The sequence below is a fragment of the Phodopus roborovskii genome, unplaced genomic scaffold (genome assembly GCF_943737965.1).
Source record: "Phodopus roborovskii unplaced genomic scaffold, PHOROB, whole genome shotgun sequence".
Taxonomy (NCBI): Eukaryota; Metazoa; Chordata; class Mammalia; order Rodentia; family Cricetidae; genus Phodopus; species Phodopus roborovskii.
In genome coordinates, this window is record NW_026126410.1 from 3895511 (window position 1) to 3919366 (window position 23856).

The 23856-nt window shown below is 35.6% G+C and overlaps 1 protein-coding gene across 1 annotated transcript; it reads right to left on the bottom strand.

Moving 5' to 3' along the window:
* Positions 1-22554: 22554 nt before the first annotated feature.
* LOC127220718 (INO80 complex subunit C-like) lies at positions 22555-23037 on the bottom strand. Its single transcript, XM_051182645.1, has one exon. It carries the CDS (start codon positions 23014-23016, stop codon positions 22555-22557), a length of 462 nt encoding a protein of 153 aa, XP_051038602.1. The 5' UTR covers positions 23017-23037.
* Between the last annotated feature and the right edge of the window lie 819 nt (positions 23038-23856).

Below are 23856 nucleotides of genomic sequence, written 5' to 3' on the forward strand. Positions count from 1 at the left end.
TTTTGCCAGTTTAAGAAATATAATGAAGAAATGTATTAGGGCAAATTTCATGGGTGATGCATTTGATTAATGATAAATTGGAGAGTAATCAATTCATCATGCATTGGTAATACTTTACTGTGTACTGGATAGTTAAGTTTGAGAACAACATCATAGACAATATGATAAAGATAATATTGCACATGAAATAAACATCCATTAAAGCATTTCTCACAGTGCTTAACATCAACCAGAGACATGAAAATTCAGATTGACTGATGTACCTGTTACACATTTCCTCATTTGATCAATCAAGAACTGGTAAATTCATTATAGGATTGCATAATGGAGAGCTATGGCTTATTTCAGGTTTTTGTATTTAAATTTCATTAACTGGAAAGTAAGTCAGTGGTCAATTTATGGGAAGAAATCATTTGTTCAGAAGAGGAAAAGAATTAAATAAAGTTAATATGTTATTGGGAATAATACTACAAACATAAATAGCATATACATGCCAACTGGCAAGAGTCTGACACGTGCTTGGTGATAGGTTAGTGTGTGACAGGTTAGTGGATGTTGGCAGAGGACAGCTGGCTTCTACTAGGTCTTAAGTAAAAGATAGTATATTATACAAGAACAACAGTAGTTTATATAAAAGGAATTCACTTGGTTACTTAGGTGCTGTCCCTAACAGTGGGTTATGGAAAGAATACCAGGTAACATTTTCTCTGATTAAGAGGAACCCTGAACTTAAGAAGCCAGACATTTCTCTAGTGACAATAAGCAAATCTTCATTTTCATCTACCTAGGGTCTTATTTCCACTTTCTAAATCAATCAAACACCATTTACAAGATGATATTGCTGAAGTCTCCATGCACAGATTACACAGAAATATAATAAATTCACGAATAAACTCAAATTAAAAATTATGGTTGAGGTTGCCTTAAATATATTTTGTAAGTATTAATGGAAGATGAAAAACTGTATGAATTCCTTAAGATATTCCATATTGAAAGCTATTTGTAATTATATCCATATATGAGGAGGACCTTGGATAAAGAATATAAAATTATAATCTTCATTATTCATAGATTGTTTAAAATGGAAGGAAATGAAGCAGAATGATGCAGTCAGGGAGAAAGCAACGTTAAGAGTTACCCTAGTTCACTTCTTAGTACCCACATAAAAGCTAACAGTCTCCCAAAATTCCAATTCTAAAGGCTACCATGCCCTCCTCTGCCTTTGCAAACAAAATACTCATACACTCAAAATAAAAGAGAATATGTTTCAAAGCAGAAACGTAATATCAGAGATCCATGACAAGAAAGAGAAGTATGAAACATTAATTTCATAGCTGACCATGTTAAGATACTAAAAACTACCCTAGTGGGGATGACAATAGATAAAGTACATGTGTGGATCTACCAGGTAGGAGTAAGTTGTTAAAGATTTACTTAGGAAAAATAATAGAATTAAAATTAAGAAAGGGATCAAATATATACTGCAAAAGTTTTAAAGGGATATTTGAGGAAGAAAGAAGTACTGTTTATCTACAGTATAATAAGATGATGTCCTGGACCTAAGACTTTCTTTAGAAGTCTCTATTAATATTAGAATTCACATATAATCACATTTTAAAATGTATAAAACTTGTCAACCAGAACTCTGTGCAATGTCAGATATTTTGTGATCACAGAAAATAATAATAACAACAAAGTATAACTAACCTGTGCAAAAGAGTGATTTAATGGTTTTATTGAAATAAATTCAGAGTGAGTATATTTCAATATGAAACATGGCATTTATCTTTAAAAAGCATTTATCTCAAAAGCTTTGCCATCTTCATCAGGATTAACTGTTAAGTTGTTCTCTTTCTTTCCTGAACAGTACTAGCTGTTACTTACATTCCAGGAAGACAGAAAAAGTGACCAAATTGCAGTACTCACTCAGTGGTATGAGTTATAGTCTCTGGTTCTGTTACTAACTTATATCATTTTGGAAAACATATCTACCCAGGACCAATACTGACAACTTGAAAAATCCAGGAAATAGTAGACACAATTCACATTCTAGTGGTTTCAGTGGACTGTTGATGAAAATGAATATTTCCAGATAAAAACAAATGTATGTGTAGGAATGCATATGCTTTATATTTAACACGTATTTAAGGTCCATGGGGAGGAGATACACTCTGGAGTGGAAGTCATATACCATTTTTATATAACAATGTGCCTCCATTCTTCCTCCTGTTGGTCTGTGATACTTGAACATATTCTTATCTGAACATTTTCCCAAGTAGACAACAGCGTGAAAAAGACAGGGAAGGAGAGAAGAAAGAGTATGACCAATAAAATAAAGCCTCAGAAATGGTAAGAATGAATTACAATGTGGTGGTGCACAGGTCACATGTGATGGGGAATTGGTAAGCATGGAGATGTTTATAGTTTTGGGACATGCTAGAAAGGGGCTTGAGAAGTCTTTGCTTCAGATGATTGTTTCTATGTTTTCCTGAAAACTTGGAAAAAGCAGATGGTATTTGTTAAGAGCAATGGGCATGTGGACACTACTCACGAGTTTTAAAAATAAATTCCTCTTTGTGTGCCTGCCTGTAATCCTTTTTCCTTTTTTAAACCTGCACAGGAGGTGCTGCCCTGGACCCTTCTGGACCATCTCAAGATGCTCTTTGGCCTAGCATGCCTCAAAATTGCACTCTGGGCCAGCGCTGGTGCTATCAGCTTTAATCTCATGCCCCTCTCTGTCTGATCCAGTGCCTCTCAACACCCTAATTTCCTGCCCTCTGTCCCTCATGTTTTTTCTCTGGTGAGTTCTGCTGACATCCATATTTCTCCTCTGTCTTTTGCCCTGACCTTCAACCCTATTGTCTGAAAGAATGCCAAAGATTCTATTTGAAGAGGTAGAGAATAATCTTGTTTTATCCAAAACAGCTTAAAGAATACAAAGACAGCAGAGAGACTTACATTAAAACAGTGTAAGATAAAATGACACAAGCAGAAATTATCTGCATAATTTTGGCAACTATTATGTGATTATTTAGAGTATGATGAATGTGTTAATAGGGAAATATGCTACAATTTAAAATAAAATTTCAATTCAATATAATATATTTAGTGACTATAGTGTTAGCTTTATTTCTGAATTCTCTAACTTTGAACTTGACCCAAATTAAGCATAATCACCTACCATAATCTCCTTTACCTACACTGGGGCCAAGGCAGCGAAATAATTATTTTCCATTGATTTATATTTTATTATGCATCATAAAATCTGCCTGGCTTTCAGTTAGTTGAGATGATGGTTTGTAATGAACAGAGAACTAAATTTTGGAGTGGGACAATCTTGCTTTTTTCATACAGGAAATGGACATATTCTTATCCTCCATTCAGGAGAAATGTGACCAACATACACTGCATGTGGCTGTGATTTTCTCATTTTCCTTGGTGAGAGGGAGAACTATCCCCTCCCCTATCATCCTCAAGCTGATCTACAATGGAAAAAAAATGATCACAGGAGCTTTGAATATAATTTTTGTTGAGCTTCTTTTTTCTTTCTTTTTTCTTTTTCTTGCACCTTAGGTGACCAGATCGATAGATAGTCCAGCAGCTTGGAAAAAGAAAAAGTCACATGGCTAGAATGTAGCCAGAGGCAGTTTATCTGGTGGAGGAAGAGTCATTCTTTTATTATAAAACTGAAAATAAATGTTATGTAAGAAGACACTCCTATGTTAATATATTTAAAAAGAAAGTGTACATGCTAAAATAACTCATGGTAATATCTGATCCGGTCTTCCACACACAAAAGTTTATCAACAATGAAACACAGTTTCCAAGGCTCCTGATATTTAAAGGTTATTTGTGTTTATGGACATGAATTCATATAAGCTAATTGCCATGGCAAAACCTGGCACTGTATTAGCCAGTGATGTAAAATGGCTGTTTCAGGACCACTTATGAGGAAAATGCATCTAGAAAGTATAAATGATGTTCAGATTAAAGGCCAACTGTGTGGCTCCTCTTAGAAATTGTTGATGGGATGGCATTCTGTATATATGTTTCTCATACTGATTAAAGAATAAAGCACTGTTGGCCAATAGGAAAGCAAGATAGGAGGGACTAGGAGAAGGAGGAAAGAGGAAGTAGTAAGAGGGATCAGCATGGAGAGAGTGGGGAGACCAGATGTAGGCCCCATTCCCCAGGAAGATGAAAGCACGTGGAAATACATAGATTAACAAAAATGGGTTAATACTTAAGACTGCTAACTGATAAGAAACTAGTACCTGGCCCACAGCATTATATCAAACACACACAGTGTCTTGGTGTGTTAATTGGGGCTGGTGCAGTAGTGGGACAAGACCAGCAGCGGGCAGAGAAAACCTTACTCCTTACAAGTTATAGATTGACAAATTTTAAAAACAAATGAAAAGAAATCAGTGACAAGTCGGTTGTACCTCTCTTTGACCAGAACATTTATGGGAAGAATCTAAACAGAAGAAAACTTACATATTCAGCCCAGGAAGTAGGTAAATTAAGTTGAGAATGACCAGAGTGCTGCTTCTGTCATGGCTGGCTTGTCCCTCAGTACTGTATAAGTGACCTCATATCCCTATTTTCATCACTTGATTTATGCACTTAGGAAAAATCTTGCATGCATTGAATGCCTAAATACTTACTGTTTTGTTATGACTCATTTCCTGTCTGGGAAATAAATGCTAAGAAGAACAAGAGGTATAGTGGTAGGAGATAGACTCTTTCAGAATGCACAACAGCAAATTGGGCAGGGCAATACCTTCTGATTCCCAGCCCTCATCACTTTAAATTATCCTCCTTGAAAAATGAAGTACACCTGTGTGACTACAAGATGTTTCTGATACCTACCTCATAGGATAAAAATATTATTTTGGAGGCAGACAAGTTCAGTGACTTTAATGTGTAGGTTAGAATGATTATGTCAAGCTGTTTAGATACAGGGCCCCTTTATGTGCAGCAGTGATTTTCCTGTGTGTTACATAGATTCACTTGGTGCCAATATCTAGGGATGTTTGTCATGATGGTCCACCTCTGGAATCCTAGCAACCAGGAGTCTAAGGAAGAACAGAAACAAGTTGGGTGCTCCATTGGCCACAATAATTTATAGGCCACTGTAAGCTATAATGAAACTCTGTTTAAAACAAACAACTGCAAAAACAAAAATAAAACAAGAAAAATGGTATTCTTCTAAAAAAGCTAACTACCCTAGAATTCCTCCAGATGTCACTGAAAGTCTGACTTAGATATTGAAATTTGACAGCAAATGAGCATCTGGTTAGAACAAGTAGGACTCTAAATTCAAAAATTCCACATTAAGGCCTAACTTCATAGGCCAAGACAGTGATTTACTTGTTTTTCTTTTCATTGCATAAAGGTATTGCAAACCAACTTGCATAGGAAATGCACCCACAATACCTAACTAGCCATGACTTTCAGTATAAAAGAAAATTATTTAATACCAAAAGTTCTATATTGTATATAGGTATATTATGATTATGAATTAAACTATACAGAGATGTGTGTGTGTGTGTGTGTGTGTATGTGTGAGTGTGTTTGTGTAAGTTTGTGTGTGTAAGAGAGAGTATACATACCAATGAAATGGACAATAAAACTTTCATCTAATGCTTTTTAAGTTATCTCAAGTGGACAGTTATAGCAATATTCTGTTGGTTTCAAAATGATTTTAACAATGTACATTCATCAGACAGGTTAAAATGTTATTAATAAGCAATTAAATGACTTTGAAATTTTGGATGCTGGAATCATTTGCTGAAGACACGTCTGTGTTAATACATCTGTTTCAGAGTGTGCATTTATCTTCCTCATTCTGATTCCAGGAACTATGCCAAAATTATCTCAACACAGAAAAAAATAAAAGTCATAAATATTGTCAGGAGACATGATAAAATGAAAAATGTTTGCTGAGGCTAAAAAAAAGGGACAGTTTAGTAAAAACTAATGTTAAATATGTTAGAAAAACCTATAATGTATATATAACTCTATTTTCATTGTCTGATAATTTGAAAAAGGAACCTATGTTCATAGAAAACCTTTCAAACTAAATGTTATTCTCAATTGGATATTATAAAATTATCCTGTAATTGGAGCATTTCTAGTGTTAGCACTTTAAAGGTTGAAAAACAATCCATGTGTGAATGATTTAAATAATAGTGCTAAATATTCATTCAGTTTATTTCTACCATGAAAACTTCAGACCCAGTGTAATGAACTACTAGTATTTATTTATTTCAAATGTAAGTTATTAAAAAAATGTACTCATTATATGAAGATCATTGGGAACATACTTATAATAGACAAACATAGATGAATTAAGTTGAATATATTAATAGTGTGATGCCTTATTAAAGAGACTAGCAGTTTGAAACTATAACACTCTAAGAAGATATATTTTGTATATCCCTATGTATTCAACTCTGATAACTTGCTCACTATCTATTCTCTACTGAGATTGATGTAGTGGTTTCATTTGGTATCATCATGTGGGTAGAAGTCTGCAAGTGGTAAGTAAGGATTTTATCCAAATAATGGTATAGCTATTGGTTAATGTTCAACATAAAAATGAATGCATAGCTGTTTTCCTGGCAATTAGAAATATCTGTTGTAATCTCAAACTGACACTGTGTTCTGAGCACAATTTTCTTTGAACATGAAGTACAACATTTTTCCTTCCTGCCCACCATCTGGCATTGAGGTCATTGCAGATTCTATTAACACTGAAACTTGGAAAACCTCATAGAATAGAACAAATCTGCCAGTAGAACATACAGATGGAGACCATTTTCTGTGTTTACTTCATAGATCTTGTCTAACCTACATATCTCATCTGGTGATACTTGAATTTACCTACATCAGGCTAAAACAAAAATGGTCTAAAGTGAGTAAGTTTGAATCCAAAATTTTGCTCAGGAAAGGTAGAGATATGTTTAGGAAGCTTGTTTCATGGGCAAAAAATGTATAGGGTAACTATCACATAGTGTAGTTTTCACAATGAAAAGCAAGATTGGTATTTCTAGAGAACTGAACTCATAAATCTTGATAGTAGTGTGATAAGATGCTTCCTTTAGCACTTTGCTACAGTCTTCTAATACAGACCATGGAGAAAAGGATGTATTGGATGGGAAAAGAGTCAAGTAAATCTCTTCCTTTTAAATTTCACTTCATGCTATCCATTATCTAATTCATTGATATTATTTATTATTTTCTATTTAAAACTTTCTTAAATTAAGAAAATCCATACATTCACATTAAAATACAATTTGCATGGTACTCTGAGATCTAGGAGTATTACAATAACTTATCCATATGTCTTAGCATACTCAGATAAATGGCTGTGTCTAATAGAGGATGGTCCACCTACTTAAGAATATCAAATGAACTCTAATATTTCCTCAAATGTGGTCTATGGCACAGGGATCATAAACTAAGTTTGATGTATGTGCTAAAGCCATATATTCCCAGAGTTTTAGAAAGGACTTGAAATATTAGGCTCTGAAAATCTGATGTTTCCCTGCCTTATGTACTAGCTCTGATTTTGTCAACAAGCACATTCTTGAATGTTTTGACAACTGGAGATACCATACAGTTGAACATTTATCATTGATTAGGCTCTAAGCTGCCCTCTATTTTTTTTTCTGCTATTTCCTTTTGTCTCATACTAACATGTAACACCCACATGTATCAGACTGTATCAGACTGGGCAAGTCTCAGACATTTGTACTAGCTTGTAGAAGAAAGTTTCTGGTCAGCTTTGTCCTGCAGTCAATTAGCCCCAAATAAACACAAAAAGGCTTATAGTAATTTGTAAACTGTTTGTCTGATGGCTTGGGTTTCTACTGGCTAGCTATCTCTTAATCATTAAGCTATTTCTATTAATCTAAATATTCCCAAGTGCTCATGACTTACTCAGTAATGCCTCAGCATAATTCTCCTGCCTTTACATGGCTTCTCTCTGGCAGCTTCACTCTGCCTTCCTCTCCACTGCCTTCTCCTGGTCTGGTAGCCCTGCCTATGCTTCCTGCCTGTCTACTGACCAATCAGTCTTTAATTCATCACAAATAAGAGAAACATGTATACAGAATAACATTCCTCATCAGTAGCTTGCTGCCTAGACTCTCAAGTCTCTGGTAATTGTACTTTATTTCCCCCATTTTACTTCAGATTACAATTATTATAGATATCCTTTGTATATACTCAAACAATCTCTTCCTGCCCATCTTGTTTGATTTTCTTCTAAGGTAAATATTTCTGCACTACCATATATTTTGTGTTTTAATTTCATTACATTAATAATGTGCACATTGTTTAGTAAATATATTCATACAATTGAGGAAATGGGTAGTTGACAAAATTTGTTAAGAGATTTTTTTGAACCAAAGAACAGCAGATATTACTACTAAGACACACAAAGCAAAATGAAAATGTACTTTATCTCATTTTCTCCTTAAGCACCCACATTAGATCAATTAAAAAATATCCCTCCCCAATTAAAGCTCTAAGAGTGTAATCTACATCTTTATTCCAAGATCAAAGCCTTGTCAACAGCTGCCTGGATTAACACAGCTACTAACTCCCTACTTCAGGTCTTCCTTTAGTACATTTGTTTTTAATGTTGTGTCTGGAAGATATTTGAAAATCCACTAGCTCTCATCTCCTTCCATGCTTAACATGTTAAATAATTCTTATTTTCATTAGAAAGCTTTCAAATTCTTTAGTTTGTTTTATTATTTTTTTAGTCTTTGACCTCATTTTTACAACGAGCCTATGATTTTGGAGACTTTCTCCAAAAAGTCTCTATCAATTTCTTTGCACTATATTACATATTTGAGCAGGGATACACACTAATTTCATTGATGTTAACATTTTATAGTGCTTACACCTACTTCATTGCTTACTTTTTTTTCACTGCTAATTTGAGATGGTAAGAACGCAAAATTCAGAAGAATGTATCTATTTGCTAATGCACAGTTCCACCTGAATCAGCTTAAGGCACATATTGCTGAAAAAGGAAAGAATTCACCTCTTAATTTTGGATTGGACATTTTTTTCCCAACATAATATTTTTTATCATTTATTTGGGAATTTCATTCAAGGAACCTAATCACACTTGCTTCCCATTCTTCCAAGGTCTCCCCTACCATACATGATGTCAACCACTAAAAAATCACCAAGAACAATCTGTACTGCCTGCATACTACTCATCAGTGTATGGAAAACTCCCAGTGGCAAGCCCTTCAACGATAACTTAGTATTTGCAATGCCTCTGCCAGAAACTAACAACTGTGAAGAACTATACTTTAACATCTCTATCACAATCTTTAAGGAGCCTCTCCAAAAGCACCACATCTAGACCATTTCCCTTTTCTTTGGGGGGAGAGGATGTTGCCCTCAATGTCTTTCATTCTCAACTAGAGAATGAAATCCTCAACAGTAATACCTTAGATACTTCACTGCCCATAACACCTAGCTGCAGTATGAATCATGGACCTCCACATGGCCTCACATGGCTGCACAGACCACCACAGTCATTACACAGACCCACCATGGATCATGGACATCAACATGGTTTTCAGTGGCAGCATGGACCACAGACATCATCATGTCATGGAGGAGCTGCACAGATCTCAGACTTCAAGACAGTCCACAGATTGAAGCACATATCACAAACATCAGTCTGGTCCCTAGTGGCATCAAAGACCACAAATATAAGCAGGAGATCATGGACACCAACGTGGCCCTCAAAATCAGAACATATCATAGACATGAACATGTGCTCAGGTGGCAGCAGAGACAGCAGTCATCCACATGGCCTCCAATAGTAATTATGGACCACAGACATAAACATGGCCCCCGGGAGGTACATGTTCCATGGACACCAATCTGATTGTCAGCTACCACACTGACTGTAGACATCAACATTGCCTGAGATGTCATATGCCATGCACATCTACATCACTCCAGGCAGCAGGATGCACCATGAACATCCACATGGTCATAGGGCATAACACAGACTATAGACATTTACATGGCCTCTGTCTGTAACATGGACCACAAGAATCAACAGACCTTTAATAGTAATATTGACCATATATATGAACATAGTCTTAGTCAGCAGCTTAGACCACAGATACCAACATGTCCTTCATGGATAATGTGGACCATGAATATCAACATGGCTTCATATGGTAGTATGAACCATACAAAGAAATCAATATAGTCTCAGGCAACAGCCTAGGCCATGTACATACATATGTCCTCTGGTGGCAGTATGAGCCAGAACCTCAGGCTTTTTTATGGTCCCTAGTGGCACCATGGACACTTTCAGGAATGCCAATATGGTCTCAGGTGGCAGCATAGACTTAGGGATTCAACATGAGTTTCAGAAATAATATTGAGTTGTATAAGCTCTCTTGTATTTGTCATAAGTGGCATATATATATATATATGCATATATATGTATGTGTGTGTGTGTGTGTGTGTGTGTGAGAGAGAGAGAGAGAGAGAGAGAGAGAGAGATATTTATAGAATATAAATTTATGTGGTTAAACAGACTGAACAAGACTTTGCACTCTTGACATTTCTCTGTTGAATACCAACTATTCTTCTAGGCACTAGAGAGATAAATAAAAAAAAAAAAGACTGATAATGTCTTTATATTTAACCTAAGTGTATGCAATAGTAAGGGAGATAGATAACAAAAAATATATAATATTAAGTGACTCATAGGACATGTATATATGTGAATGGTAAAATACTTGCATGAAGAAACTGCCACTGGGAGGAACATACTTTTAGATGGGATAGTTAGAGTAGATAGTTAGACCTTCCCAAACATAAACTAAGCGTTGATCTGAATGACAGAATGATCCAGATATGTAATTTCAGGCAAGAATTCTAGAATATGTTTATCATGCTCATGAGGTTATTATGTTCTATATACTGAAAAGGTAGTACAGTTAAGATTTTGAGAGAAATGAGACTGACCAATTTTATGCAGCTACGCAGTTATATTGCCTTTTATTTTAAGTTAAAAAAAAAAAAAAAAAAAAAAGGCCATGGGCATGGTGCTATCACTTATATGACCAAAGTTCATTTGTGTGGAGTCTGATATATTTCAAAACTTATGTTAGGATGCAAGCAACAACATATTTGATACTATTGTGTAGTAACTCACAAATCATTATAATTAGGACACAAGTAAAAATAATGTGTTTTCCTCCTTTCTTTTTCTTCTTTTTTTTTTTCTTTTATTCACTGAGCTCCTAAGTAACTAGCCCTTGGGGAAGATAAAGTGATGAATACCCTCATTTAGTTCAAAGAAACAACAACAAAAAATCCCCAGTTGTATGGTTCATTGCAAATGGCAAAATGGTCATTGTTTAGTGGATGAGGTTTCCTCTATTTAGTACCCAGGCAATGACTAATGGTTTTCCTCCAAACCTCCCACTCTTAAAAGAATGAATAAGCCCTGAAGGCCTCAGAGAGATAAGTATTACTTTTCTCTGGGTAGCTTAGCTAGTGAGTGAAAGGGAAAAAATAAACTGGATGATATTTCCAAGCCAAGAATTATAAATATCATGGTGGATGTTGAACTTTTCTTTTCCTAATTGTTTGGTACCGAAATGGTCTCCATGCCCTCCCGTGTATTTTCTGCCTGATCCATATATTTACTCATCTGAAAGGAGATTGTGTAGAATATGCTTCTTGTTATCTCATCATTACAATTACACACACTGCATTTCCCAAAGAAAAATAACCCCCCATGTCCTCAGCCACTTCTTAAAAAGAATTGTGGAATTAGATGGTCAGTGACCAGTTTGCACAAAGAGCATTTCTCCCAACTTACATATTTATCTGTGTCAATATTTTCCAAGGGACAACATTTTAAAAAATATATGAAACAGAAAACTACAAAATAAGTAATTTTAGAAATATACACATACATTGAATGCAAATGTCAGTCCAGAGTATTGTCTTCATTCGCTCATCTCTATTAGCGAAAGTATAATGGGTTGATATATTTTGTGCCTCACTGACAAATAAAGGGGAGACAAAAACTTAGTGTTGGTAATGAGGTCTAATATTAACAGAAGGAGGTCATGTAGATAACATATAATAGATAAGGTTACATGTATGATTTACCATATTTGCCAATGGGGCAGTCAACTTTGTGGGTGGTGTTCTGAGGAATGTTTATTTTGTTGTGAAAATGGATAGTACTAAAGTTCTCTGGATGATAGAAACCATAGGAATTTTTCCACAAAGGATGAGATGGAAAGATGTGCTTTACAAGTTCTATCAGCTCTAAGTTCAAGGACTGTGGGAAGAGATAGCAGTATAGTGTATTGGCAGTAGTCTATGTTTGTGTAGCCTTTATGTGATCAAATTGACTCTCAGTCTTAGTAGACATAATCACATAAAATAAAACAAATGTTGCCACTGTAGGTAGGCATAATAATAAGGGAAGAAAGGGGAAAAATGTGCAGAATGAAAAATAAACATATACTTGAATTTATCAGTTAAAAATTGAGATTGATAGTCTCTGAAATGGATCTCTGAAAAACTTGTTTTGTGAGTGATGCCAATTCAATTTTCAGAAAATTAACTTTGTTTGCTTTTTTACTTTAGGATGACATTTGTAAATAACCATTATTAATAAATATTTATGATAAAAACGAAGCATACTTAAAATATAATAAACATCTATGAAATTAATAAAATCATTAAGCAGTATTACATACATTATAGAAAACGAACTCTAGAGAAATGTCCAGATAACTACAAGACTGACCCCCAACTAACGATTTGAGCAACAGTGGAAGGGCTACCATAAATGCCCTTTCCTCATAATGAGACTGATGACTAACTTAACCACCATCATAGAGCCCTCATCTAGTAGCTGACGGAAACAGAAGCAGACTCCCACAACTAAACACTGAGCCAAACTGGAATCCAGATGCAGAGAGGGAGGAAAAGATCAGGCTAAAGAAACCCACAGAGACAGCTGAACTGAACAAGGAGAAGCCAATGGCCCCCAGACTAATAGCTGGGAATTGAGCACTGGACTGACTCAGAAGCCCTAAACATGAGTCTCAGTTAGAAGGCCTGGGTAGTCTAAGGGACTTCTGACAGTGGAACCAGGATGTATCTCTGGTGCACAAAATAACATTGGGAGGACATTCCCCATGGAGGGATATTCCCTTAACCTAGAGACAGGAGTGAAGGTCTAGTCCCTACTCCAAATGACTTGGTAGATTTAGATGATCCCTCCTGGAAGACATAACCCTACATGTGGAGTGTGGGGGTCAGATGGGAGGGTGGTTTGTGGCATGGGATGGTGGGAGGAAAAGAGGTAGTGAGAGAGGAAGAGGAAACTGGAGTCAATATGTAGAATAAAAATAAAAAAGAAAAAAAGTTTTGTTATATATTATATAATGTAATGCAAATTTCAGAAAATAATTATTATTTAAAGAAAAAATATGTGTAATCAGAAAAAAAAGGAACATTCACAAAAGAAGACAAAGAAATGAAAATCAAATTCTAAAAACATACTCTCAACATCAATGACAGAAATTAGCATCTGGACATTTAAAAATTTAAATTTAGAAAGATTAAGAAAGATGAAATAAAGGTGTGCTAAGGGGATAGGAATTGAAAAATCCCTTTAGGTATGACAACTCAAAGTATTAAAATGCCCATTCCCTTTTTAGGGAGAATTTTACTAATAAATATTTACAATTTAATATCTATTTAAAAAACCTTAAAAGTGAGTTATTAAAAATGGAAAAATCATAAGATAGGTTATATGTATCTGTAACCTATTGGTAATAGTGATTATTTAGAACAATTGAAGTGTCCAATGAGAAAGAATAAATATGATAGGTATTTTTGTTTACAAGTGAATCTTTTATGGTCATATAAAGCAATGCTGTATTTTGGTTGAGTTATTTGGTAGAGATATTATAGCTGTGGTTCCTGAAATTTCATTGCAGGTAAGTCAAGTACTTCATGTTACTCCATTTCTTAATTAGGGAGAAAGGATTCATTTTGTGTTGGAACTTAGAAAAAGGTAGAAGAGGCTAGGCATGGTGGCCTTTAATCCTAGCACTCCAGTGGCAGAGGCATTTGCATCTCTGTGAGTTCCATGCCAACCTGGTTTACAAAGTGAATTCAAGGATATCTAGGACTGTTACACAGAGAAACTTGTCTTGAAAAAAAAAAAAAAACAAAACAAAACAAAAAAAAACAAACAAATAACTAAATAAATAAGTAGAGGAGACTGTCATCCTTACCAACCTTATTTCCTTAGATTTTAGAATGAGTCCTTGTATAGACAGTGTTAGATTTCTCTTAGTTCATGGTATTCAAAATGCCTTGAGAGAAGTCTTGTAGAAACAAAACAAAACAAAAGAAACAAACAAAAACAACAACAACAACAACAAAAAACCTATCAGCATGTGTGATCATATTTATCCCATGGGTATACTGTATAATTTGTGATTCATTATTTAAAAGTCATACAGGTAGTGGTATTGTTGTGGTATTTTATGTTACTGTCACAAACATCTAAGTGAAACAACTCTAATAAGAGTGGGGTTGGTTTTGGTTTATGGTTTCAGATGTTTCCATCCATGGTTGCTTGTTTCTATGGTCCTATGGCTGTTCTGAACCAGGACTTTCATGGGAAAAGTAAACTTTACACCCAATGGCAACCAGGAAAAGAGGAAAAAAGGAAGGAATCAATGTTACAAGCAATTTTCTGTCAGCCTGATCCCATACCTGTGTCAGTCCCAATTAACACACAGAGACACTATATTAGATATAAAGCTGTTAGCCTGTTACTAGCATTTCTTATCGGCTAGCTCTGTCCTAAATATTAACCCATTTCTATTCACCTAACTGTTTCCATATGGTCTTGCCTTACTGAAGAGAGGGTCCGGACCTCTTCTACCATATCCCTACATCTTGACTCTCCTCTACTATATCTCCCAGAATCCTCCTTGTCTCCTACTCCAGCCTATCTTGCCTTCCTATTTGACAACAGTACTTTATTCATTAACCAGTAAGAAAAACATATTCATAGAATGACGGCATATACCATCAAGTCAGGGGCAATATAGGATTAGGATATGAGATCCTGTTTCATATCTTAATAATGCCATTACTATGAATAATCCATCAAAGGATTAATTCATAGATTAGGAGCAGCTGATAAGCAAGTTCATAGTACATGAGGATTTTCAGATACATTTTATATCCTAACCATCACAGCTTCCTTATTTGCTTACATCACCTTTATATATGTGTGTGTGTGTGTGTGTGTGTGTGTTGACATTTTTGTCTCCATCTGCTATTGTTTTTGACATGTCTTGCCAGAGTATAAAAGTTGTATTGAGAGATGCATGTCTCTGCCTTGTCAGAACATCAGCTTAATAGAAGAACGTTTAACATCATAGTTCAGAATACATTTATAAATCAAAACAATACATTTTGGGGACACCACAGATTAACATTTATATAAAATATTCCAACATATTTACACTTACTTATAGGTTAGTCAATGATTCATATTCAGTTTTTGGTATTTTATTTGTATTTTTTAATATTTTGTTATTACTTATTTTACCAGTTTAATATGACTTTAAAATGCTACTTTGATGAATAATTAAAGAATTATTGAATATTCCCAAGTTATTTCTGCATACAGAAAAAATGAACCTGGATGAAATGACAGCTCTAGATACATGAAGATGATGATGAAATAAGTTGAATGAACTTAAATCTCTCCTGGAACTATAACAGGCACTATGTATTGATGAATCATTGCTGAGAACATCACTACTATACTTGATCATTGCCTTCTGTGACGATTTTATCAAAGAATGAGGGATATTGAACTTCCTAATGGGTTCATTATCTGGCCAGAGCTGTGAAATATAATAGCTTTGTAGTCAGATTTACCCAAGGACTCTGCTCTTGGCATATTTGAATATTCAGAGCTCTGGTGGAATGTTTCAGATAGGCATTAAAAGGTAGACATTTCCATTCAAAAAGCCATTCTTTTGAGATACATTTTTTTTTCACTAACTACTTCAAATGACTGTGAATGTTAGCATTTTTCTTACATAGATGTAGGTGTTGAATTTTACAATGTGGCCATAACTCTAATCTGAAAATTTTTAGTAAGTTCCAAGGAAGACCAACTCTCTTAATTCTGTTCAACCTAGCTTAGCTCAGTCTGGTAATAAATGCTCAGAAATACACAATCATAATGTGCACTGAACATATTAAAATTTCAAGAAATCTGAGTATGTACATGTCAAAAAAATCATGAGGACATAAGAACACAATTAGCAAAGTTTGAAAACAGAGCATATAAAAAGCTTTAAATGCCTACATAGCTTTCAGATGTTTTATGAAATCGTCAATCCAATCTCCAACTTATTGATAAATCTTATTGGTTACCACTGCATAGTTTCAGAAAGTACATCTATAATCCCAGTCTTGTGGTTGCATAGTATGGCTAGCTCTGAGGAATAAAAAGGAATTTAATATTTTTTTCAAAATATTACTATTCACATCAGTCACAATGTAAACTTTATCATAACAGAATTTGAATGCTAATAATAGCCATTTTCTGTAGAGAACTGAAGGAAATTATATTATATGAAGTTTCATATCTCTATCTCTATATCTATATCTATATCTATTTGGGGATTGATATCTGAGATCCTATTCTAATCCCTTCAGAAGGAGAGAGATCTGATAGCTTCATAAATGCTTACTGTATATGAATGCTAACAATACGCCAGTACCCAAATTTATCTTCCATTAGAATGACCCTCACCTGGCACAGCATGGTTTTCTGTGCTAAATCCTACAGTTGTGTAGTTTACATAGAGAGCAGCCTCAGGGTCAGTGCTTATCTATACTATGCAATCCAAGAAATCTTTAACAGGTTTCTCTGCTTCCTGTGAACACAAGGGCCCAAATTCAGATCCTTAGCAACCACCTATGAAATTGACATGGGAGACTGATGCATGTTGTGTTCCAGGCACTGGAGAATAAGTGGTGGAAAGATTCATCTCTCTAGCTCAATGGCCAGCCAGCCTAATTGAAACCATGAACTCCTGGTTCACTGAGAAATTATGTCTCCAAAAAGAAGTAGAAAAAAAAAGAGAGTAGACTCAGTAGAGTCTACTCAGTAGAGAGTATGACTGACCTCCAAATGCATACATGCACCCATATATACCCATATATATATAAGCACATGTATAACATGTGTAGACATGGGCATGTACATCTACATGTACCATTTACACACACACTCATGAGGAGAGAGAGAGAGAACTGACATTCTCTCAGCAAGTCTAATATCTGGTGTCTATCTTTGTAGAGTCAAATTCTTCAGCTACATTTTCATAGTGACACAAAGTTAACACATTTCTCAAACTACTCTTTGGCTTTTGAACTTCATGATATAGTTTAAAAAACAAAGCAAAACAGGATACATACAACTTTGAAAGCACTGAATTACTATGATCAGATGTCCATATTTTCTTTCATCTGAATAAAATTATATTAAAGCATATTGCATCAGAAAAAAATTTGAAGTATTTTATGCTCAAAAAAGCAGGAAACAGCTGTTTACTTCTTCCTGGAAGAGGCATGGGGGATGGACATGAGACAGCATCAGGGCTGTCATGAGGAAGAAAGGAGAACCATGGGCTTTTCTCAGGGTTTCAACAGGAAAGCAAGCAGGGAGTAATATAAATAGGCTGACAGATGTGTTTGAAGGCTTGGTCAAGGAGGGCCAGGATTCCTAGGAATTATTGCTTTCTTTAAAATCAAAATGAATTACAGAAACATGGCTGTTATTGTAATGTAGATCACCGCTGCATAGGGGCCAAAACCACTCATACTCTCCTGTATATATACAGGAGCCTACCTTTAACTTCAAAATGAGCTGGATCTAAATTCAAAATGGCTGACTTCAGCGGCAGAGGGTAGTCACATATACTTGGGAAAACCTTGGAAAATGAAACTATGATTGAGATTCCTTTATCAATACTCTTATATAGTAATGTATTGTTCTCAAGGTCAGATTAAGCAGGCACCCAAAGACAAAAGGGGAGGACATGAACTGAATGTTGCTATGTTTAATCATTTTATTAGACTCAATACATTTGTATCCATAGTGACCTATGCCACTTTACTGAAATTAATTTAAATAAACCATGTTTCTGGGTTAGATAGTGGTGGAGAAATTGAAATTATTATAGTAGATAAATATCAGAGAGGAATGGCCATCAACTACAGATAGCTTTCTCTCTTCAAGGCATCTGGTATTTCTGAGGCCTGCCAGCACTAACAGGTGTCCTTAGTGGTCTAACTGATGTGTCCCTTTATGACTTTATTCCAATGAATTTCAGCAACCTTCAAAATTCAAATGTCCTCAAAATGATCTCCTTGCCACTGATGGGGATATGCCACTTGATTCATTTTCTTTTGTTGAAATAGTCTTAGATGAGTATTTTAATATGCAATTAAGACCAGCTAGCAGAGACGAAACCATCATTTTCACTTCATATTTTTATTCGATTTTGCTAAGAGGCCTGATGTTTGAGGTTAAGAGAGTCATAGAAACATAAGAACCATTCTCCAATCCTGCTGAAATTCACCACTAATCAGGGACCAAAGCCTATAAAAGGAAAAAGACTGCCTGATTAATTAACATAGTCTTTGTCTATTCCAAAGGGCATTCAAACGCAAAGCACCTGCATAGTATCTTTCTTTTTATATCTAAATCCATTCAGTTAGATTATTCTTAAGAAATTGTAGTTAGTCATGAAATAGATGAGGCTAGTGTAATTCCTTCTATCGGTATCTTCCCTCAGGTTCTTAATGACAAATGCATTACAGTTATTTATTACAAGTAGATTAAAGTGTCAGTATGGTTCAATTCATAGCAATCTTATACTTTTAAAATGTATGGGGAATTGGGTTTCTTCCCAGTGCTGACAATGCACAGCAATGCTTTCCAGGGGACTAGATTCCTCAGGAGTCCATTTCTTTATGTTTATTACTTTAAGAACTGAAGGTACCATCTGCTCTTGCCTCAGAGTTGTTTAAATTGTTTAGAACCTCAGGTCATAATGAGAGAAAATATGGTGTAATTCCACATAGTTGATTTCCTTAGCAAATAATTAGCTACACAGTCCTTTCTTTTGCCCTGCAATGAATTACTCTGAGTATAAAGAAATCGATACCAGCAACCTGTTCCCAGGACTAACACACTACAGACTTCTCTAAGTGATCTTAGGAAGCAACAAAATCTAGAATCTAGACCTCATAATATTAGGTAAGAATATTCTTTTGAAATAATTTGGAAGAGGAAACAGCAGGTCAGGTGTTAAAATATACAGACAATAACGTAACAACTCTTTGGCTGCAAATTCACATTAATAGAAAAATTATAGTAAAGATTCATAGGATTTATGTAAGAATAGAACAATTGAACACTTAATGAATTATAATTTCTTTTAAATCATAAATCTGAGATTATCCTGAAATTACATATAGTATTTGGGGTATTGATGAGTGAGTATATTCTCCTGAGGTGGATCCAACTAATTCATTTACTATTTGACTATTTAAAAGTTTATTTACCGTAATGTACTGTCTAAATACTCTAGGTACAGGGAAACAGGGCCCAAAGATATTTGTCTTTTTTAAAAGGGATGCTAAGCTACAGAACATAAGGGGTTTAATAAAGAAACATCACTGTGTTTTCAAACTGTAAGGGAAATAAGCCAAATAAACTCAAGCCTGAGCATTTGTTACATGAATTCTTCTCAGCAAGAGATCTTCATCCCACTCATAACTATGGTGTAATAGATACACACATTTAAAATAACAATGAGAGAGGGAATAAGGAGGAGAGAGGGAGAGAAATAGGAGAAGAGGGGAAAACAGAGACAGAGAGACAGAAAGACATGGAGACAAAGACAGAGACCCAAATACACAGAGGAGAGAGAGACAGAGAGACAAAAATACACAGAGGCAGAGAATATATTAGGGACTCAAATTAGTTAAACATTTATCCATTCAGCTTAAGCCACTCACTATTTTCTCCTGTCCAATTTATGTACAGAGTGTCCTGTGCACTTTCGTACACATCTGACATATTTTGTTGTTACTATGCAAGTTTTTTGTTTCTCCTCTAATATTGTAGGAACTAGTAAATGTTGTTGAGAAACAGACGTTGACCTCTGAACAGCTGGCTCCCATATGTACTCTGAAGTACATGATTCCATGAAATTTAGTCACAATTACCTGGAGAAACCTTACAAACTATAATGAATGCATTCTGAAACTCCAAAATTGAAAGAGGATGCTTTCCAACAGGGCTGTAAATAGACATCCGCACCACAAATTGTTTCTAAATACTTTAGCAGATATTAATGTATTAGGGTATTTATAGATTATCTATGGTCTACAGTTCTATTTTCTTACATTTTAGAGACCAGTGATCCTTGAAACATCTGTAATACAGGAACTTCCCAGTCATATTTCATCTAAAAAGTTTATAAAAATTCTTCTTAGGGTTAGGATGAATATTAAGAGTGTGGAAGAGAAGAAGGAAAAGAAGGATGATGAGGAGAAAGCTTTCATGATGATGCATTCAAGGAAAAAGAATAAGGTTCTAATTTTAGGTATCACATTTTCCCATGTATTTTCTGTTCTTCTAGTGTTTTTGTGAACCGCCTCCATTTTCAAAGAACTGTTCTGATACATCCCCTATATATAAAAATACACGGTAGTCAAAATGCTTGAGTCACACACTTAAAAATTTTCTTCTCCAATCCAAACAACACTGGATCCAGAGTCCTTATTTTTCACCATACTATAAGGCGATTAACAAAAAAAAAAAAAAAAAAAAAAAAAAAAACCCACAGTATATTAAGTACTTAAAAAACACTTAAATCGAGTTAAAATGTTGGACAATTATCACCCCTACCCACTTTCAGAACATTTTTATTTTCTCAGAAGGAAAGTCTTCACTTTAAAGAATAATTCCCAGGAGTTCCGCTCAGTATTTTTAGCTGTGGGTATCTGCCTTTGTTTCCATCAACTACCAACTGAGGGCTCTATGATGGCATATAAGTTAGTTACCAATCTCATTATCAGTGGAAACATGTATCCCTGGTGCACAAAAGGACTTTGGGAACATATTCCCCATGGAGGAATACTCCCTTAACCTCCAGGCAGTAGGGAACGCCTAGTCCCTACTCCAAATGACTTGACAGATTTTGATGATTCCTCCTGGAAGGTATCACCCTCCCTGTGGAGTTGGGGAGGGAAGGGGATGGAAGGGGTGTTGGGGGCCATTGGAGAGAGAGAGGGAAATTAAAATAAGTATATATATATATATATATATATATATATATATATATATATATATAATGAATAATTCCCATTTTCCCTTTCCTCTGACTTTTGTTTGTTCTACTCTTTAATATGCACGAATGTGTTTATTCGTATTATATGTAAATGTGGTCCTTTTTTTTCTCTTGTTAAGTTTATTGTGGAGAAATTAAAATAATACAGAGGAGAATGGTGCAACGAGCTTCCGTGTACTTAGCACACAATAGTTGACTTGAGGCCATTCTTGTTTCATCACTACTTCCTCTCTTCCACACCGTCCTGAAACAAATCCCAGACATCATATTGCTCTATTCACTATTGTTTTAGCCTTCATCTCTAAAATATGAACCCTTTCCTTTAACATTATAATACCAGCATTCTGATTAAAAGTATTCATACTTATTTCTACATACGGTCACACATCTAAATCTATCAAGTTTGTAATTGTCTTGGAAATGTTGTAAGCTTTTCGTTTGAACCAGGATCCAAATACGGCTCACACATTCTCTCAGATGAGAACATTGTTGAAAATAACACTGTTTCATGAAGAAGACATCATTTGTGACCTCTCCATAGGCACCTGTGTTATTTGATGATGGGATACCTCTTCCTAAGAGGCATGGGTTCAGAAAAGTGTTATCTGGTGGGAAGTAGTCTGGCCCACACTTCCAGGCTGGGTGGACACATGCTTTAACCCGGGGAACTTGGTATAGTGACTTGAATGTGAAATATGTATGGTGGACCGCACAGTTTTGGAAGGATGCGGTCGTACCACGGTGGTAGAGCCCCTCTGGGGGAAGTGGGTCACTAGAGCAGGCCCTGAGGTGGTATAGTCCAGCCTCCCGTCTTGTCTGTTGTCTGATTCATGACCATGGATGCAGTGTGGCCAGCTGTCATGCCTTCCCCACAGAATGGATATGTAGTCCTTCTTGCCAGGCATTTCATTGCAGGAAAAGTAACTACAGTGACACGGTCTTCCACACCTCAGCCTGCAAGGGGCATCTCTAACACTCCAGTCATTCTAAGTTGTCCTTGTGGACCCTCTCTTACAGCGAAGACATGCAGTACACATTAAAAGGACTTAGATCAGAGCAGCTTGGATATCAGTGTGGTCTTAAGAAGAAAATACAATTTAAAAAATATATTTTCTTTGTATGAATGAGAGTTTGTCTGCATGTGTACAGCCAGTTGCCATGGCAATGCCCTTTCGGCAGCGAGGATCTGTTTGAGGTTCTTCCAGGTTCTATTCTTCTTGCCAGCTACTGCACCACCTTGGTCAGAGTGCACGAAGTTGGGATCCTTAAATGGCAATTGTTTGGCAGCTTTTTCCACAGGCCCCGAACTAAACTCAGAGGATGCCATTTTATTCTCACTCATAGCTTCAATGCTGACACCCTGAGGAAAGCTGAAGGCAGACAGCTTTTTCTTCTTACTGGCACCGTATCCCCCTCCGCTGCCGTTGTGAGATGGGCTGGCTGGCCTCTTCTTGCTGGTCCTGGCTATGGTGGGGGTAGAAGTGGCAGCCACGATTGGAATTTGAGCCGCCATCCTACCAGCAGTGTGTGTGCCTGCAGCTCCCCGCCCCCACCCAGCCTTGGACCAGCCCTGGAACTTCGTAAATGTGGTCCTTTATACTGTGTTCTTTTGTGTCTGCATTTTGGTTATCATGTAGCTTTTACTTTTCATTCATAATGTAGTGGCCACTTTGAACCCTAACCATGTTCCATTCTGTGTAAGAAGCACATTTTGTTTGTTCTGTTATTGTTCGGTAGACATATTTGTATCGAAAGAAGACTTTGATTATTTTGGGGGCACAAAACTATAATCAAATTGTTTGTTACCTGTTTTGTAATTAAATGTTTAATATTTATATCTTCCTTATATTTTCTTATTCTTCTCTCAATGACCTGTTGATTGCCAAAGAATTTCTTATTCTTCTTTAAAAGGTCTGTTAATTGCCTCAACCCCTTCAACCACCAAGTTCTACTCTCCTTCTCAGTATCAATAATAATCAGTGATGTTTATCTCCTTAGAACAAATTGACTATGCCATCTTACCAAATTTCAAGCACCATTCTACTCTCCAAATTTCTTTCATTAAATCCATACAAGAAGCAAATGCATAATACATGATTTTTCTATTATTTCTTCTATGTCTTTATCTATTTATTTAAGGTATGGAATTTTCTAAATTATTATTTCCCCTTTCAATAACAAGAGCCTAATCCAAAAGGTACTAATCCAGCAGAATCATAATTTCCCTGTTACTGTCAATACAACATATTGTAATACCATAACTAGTGGAATGAAGGTAGAGAGTTATCACTTTATTTTACCACCATGCAATGTGGATTGAAAATTTACTTTTCCATAGTATGTCCTAAAATTA

Coding starts and splice junctions, on each gene's coding strand:
- LOC127220718 (XM_051182645.1), bottom strand. CDS start 23,016: ATGGCGGCTCAAATTCCAATCGTGGCTGCCACTTCTACCCCCACCATA.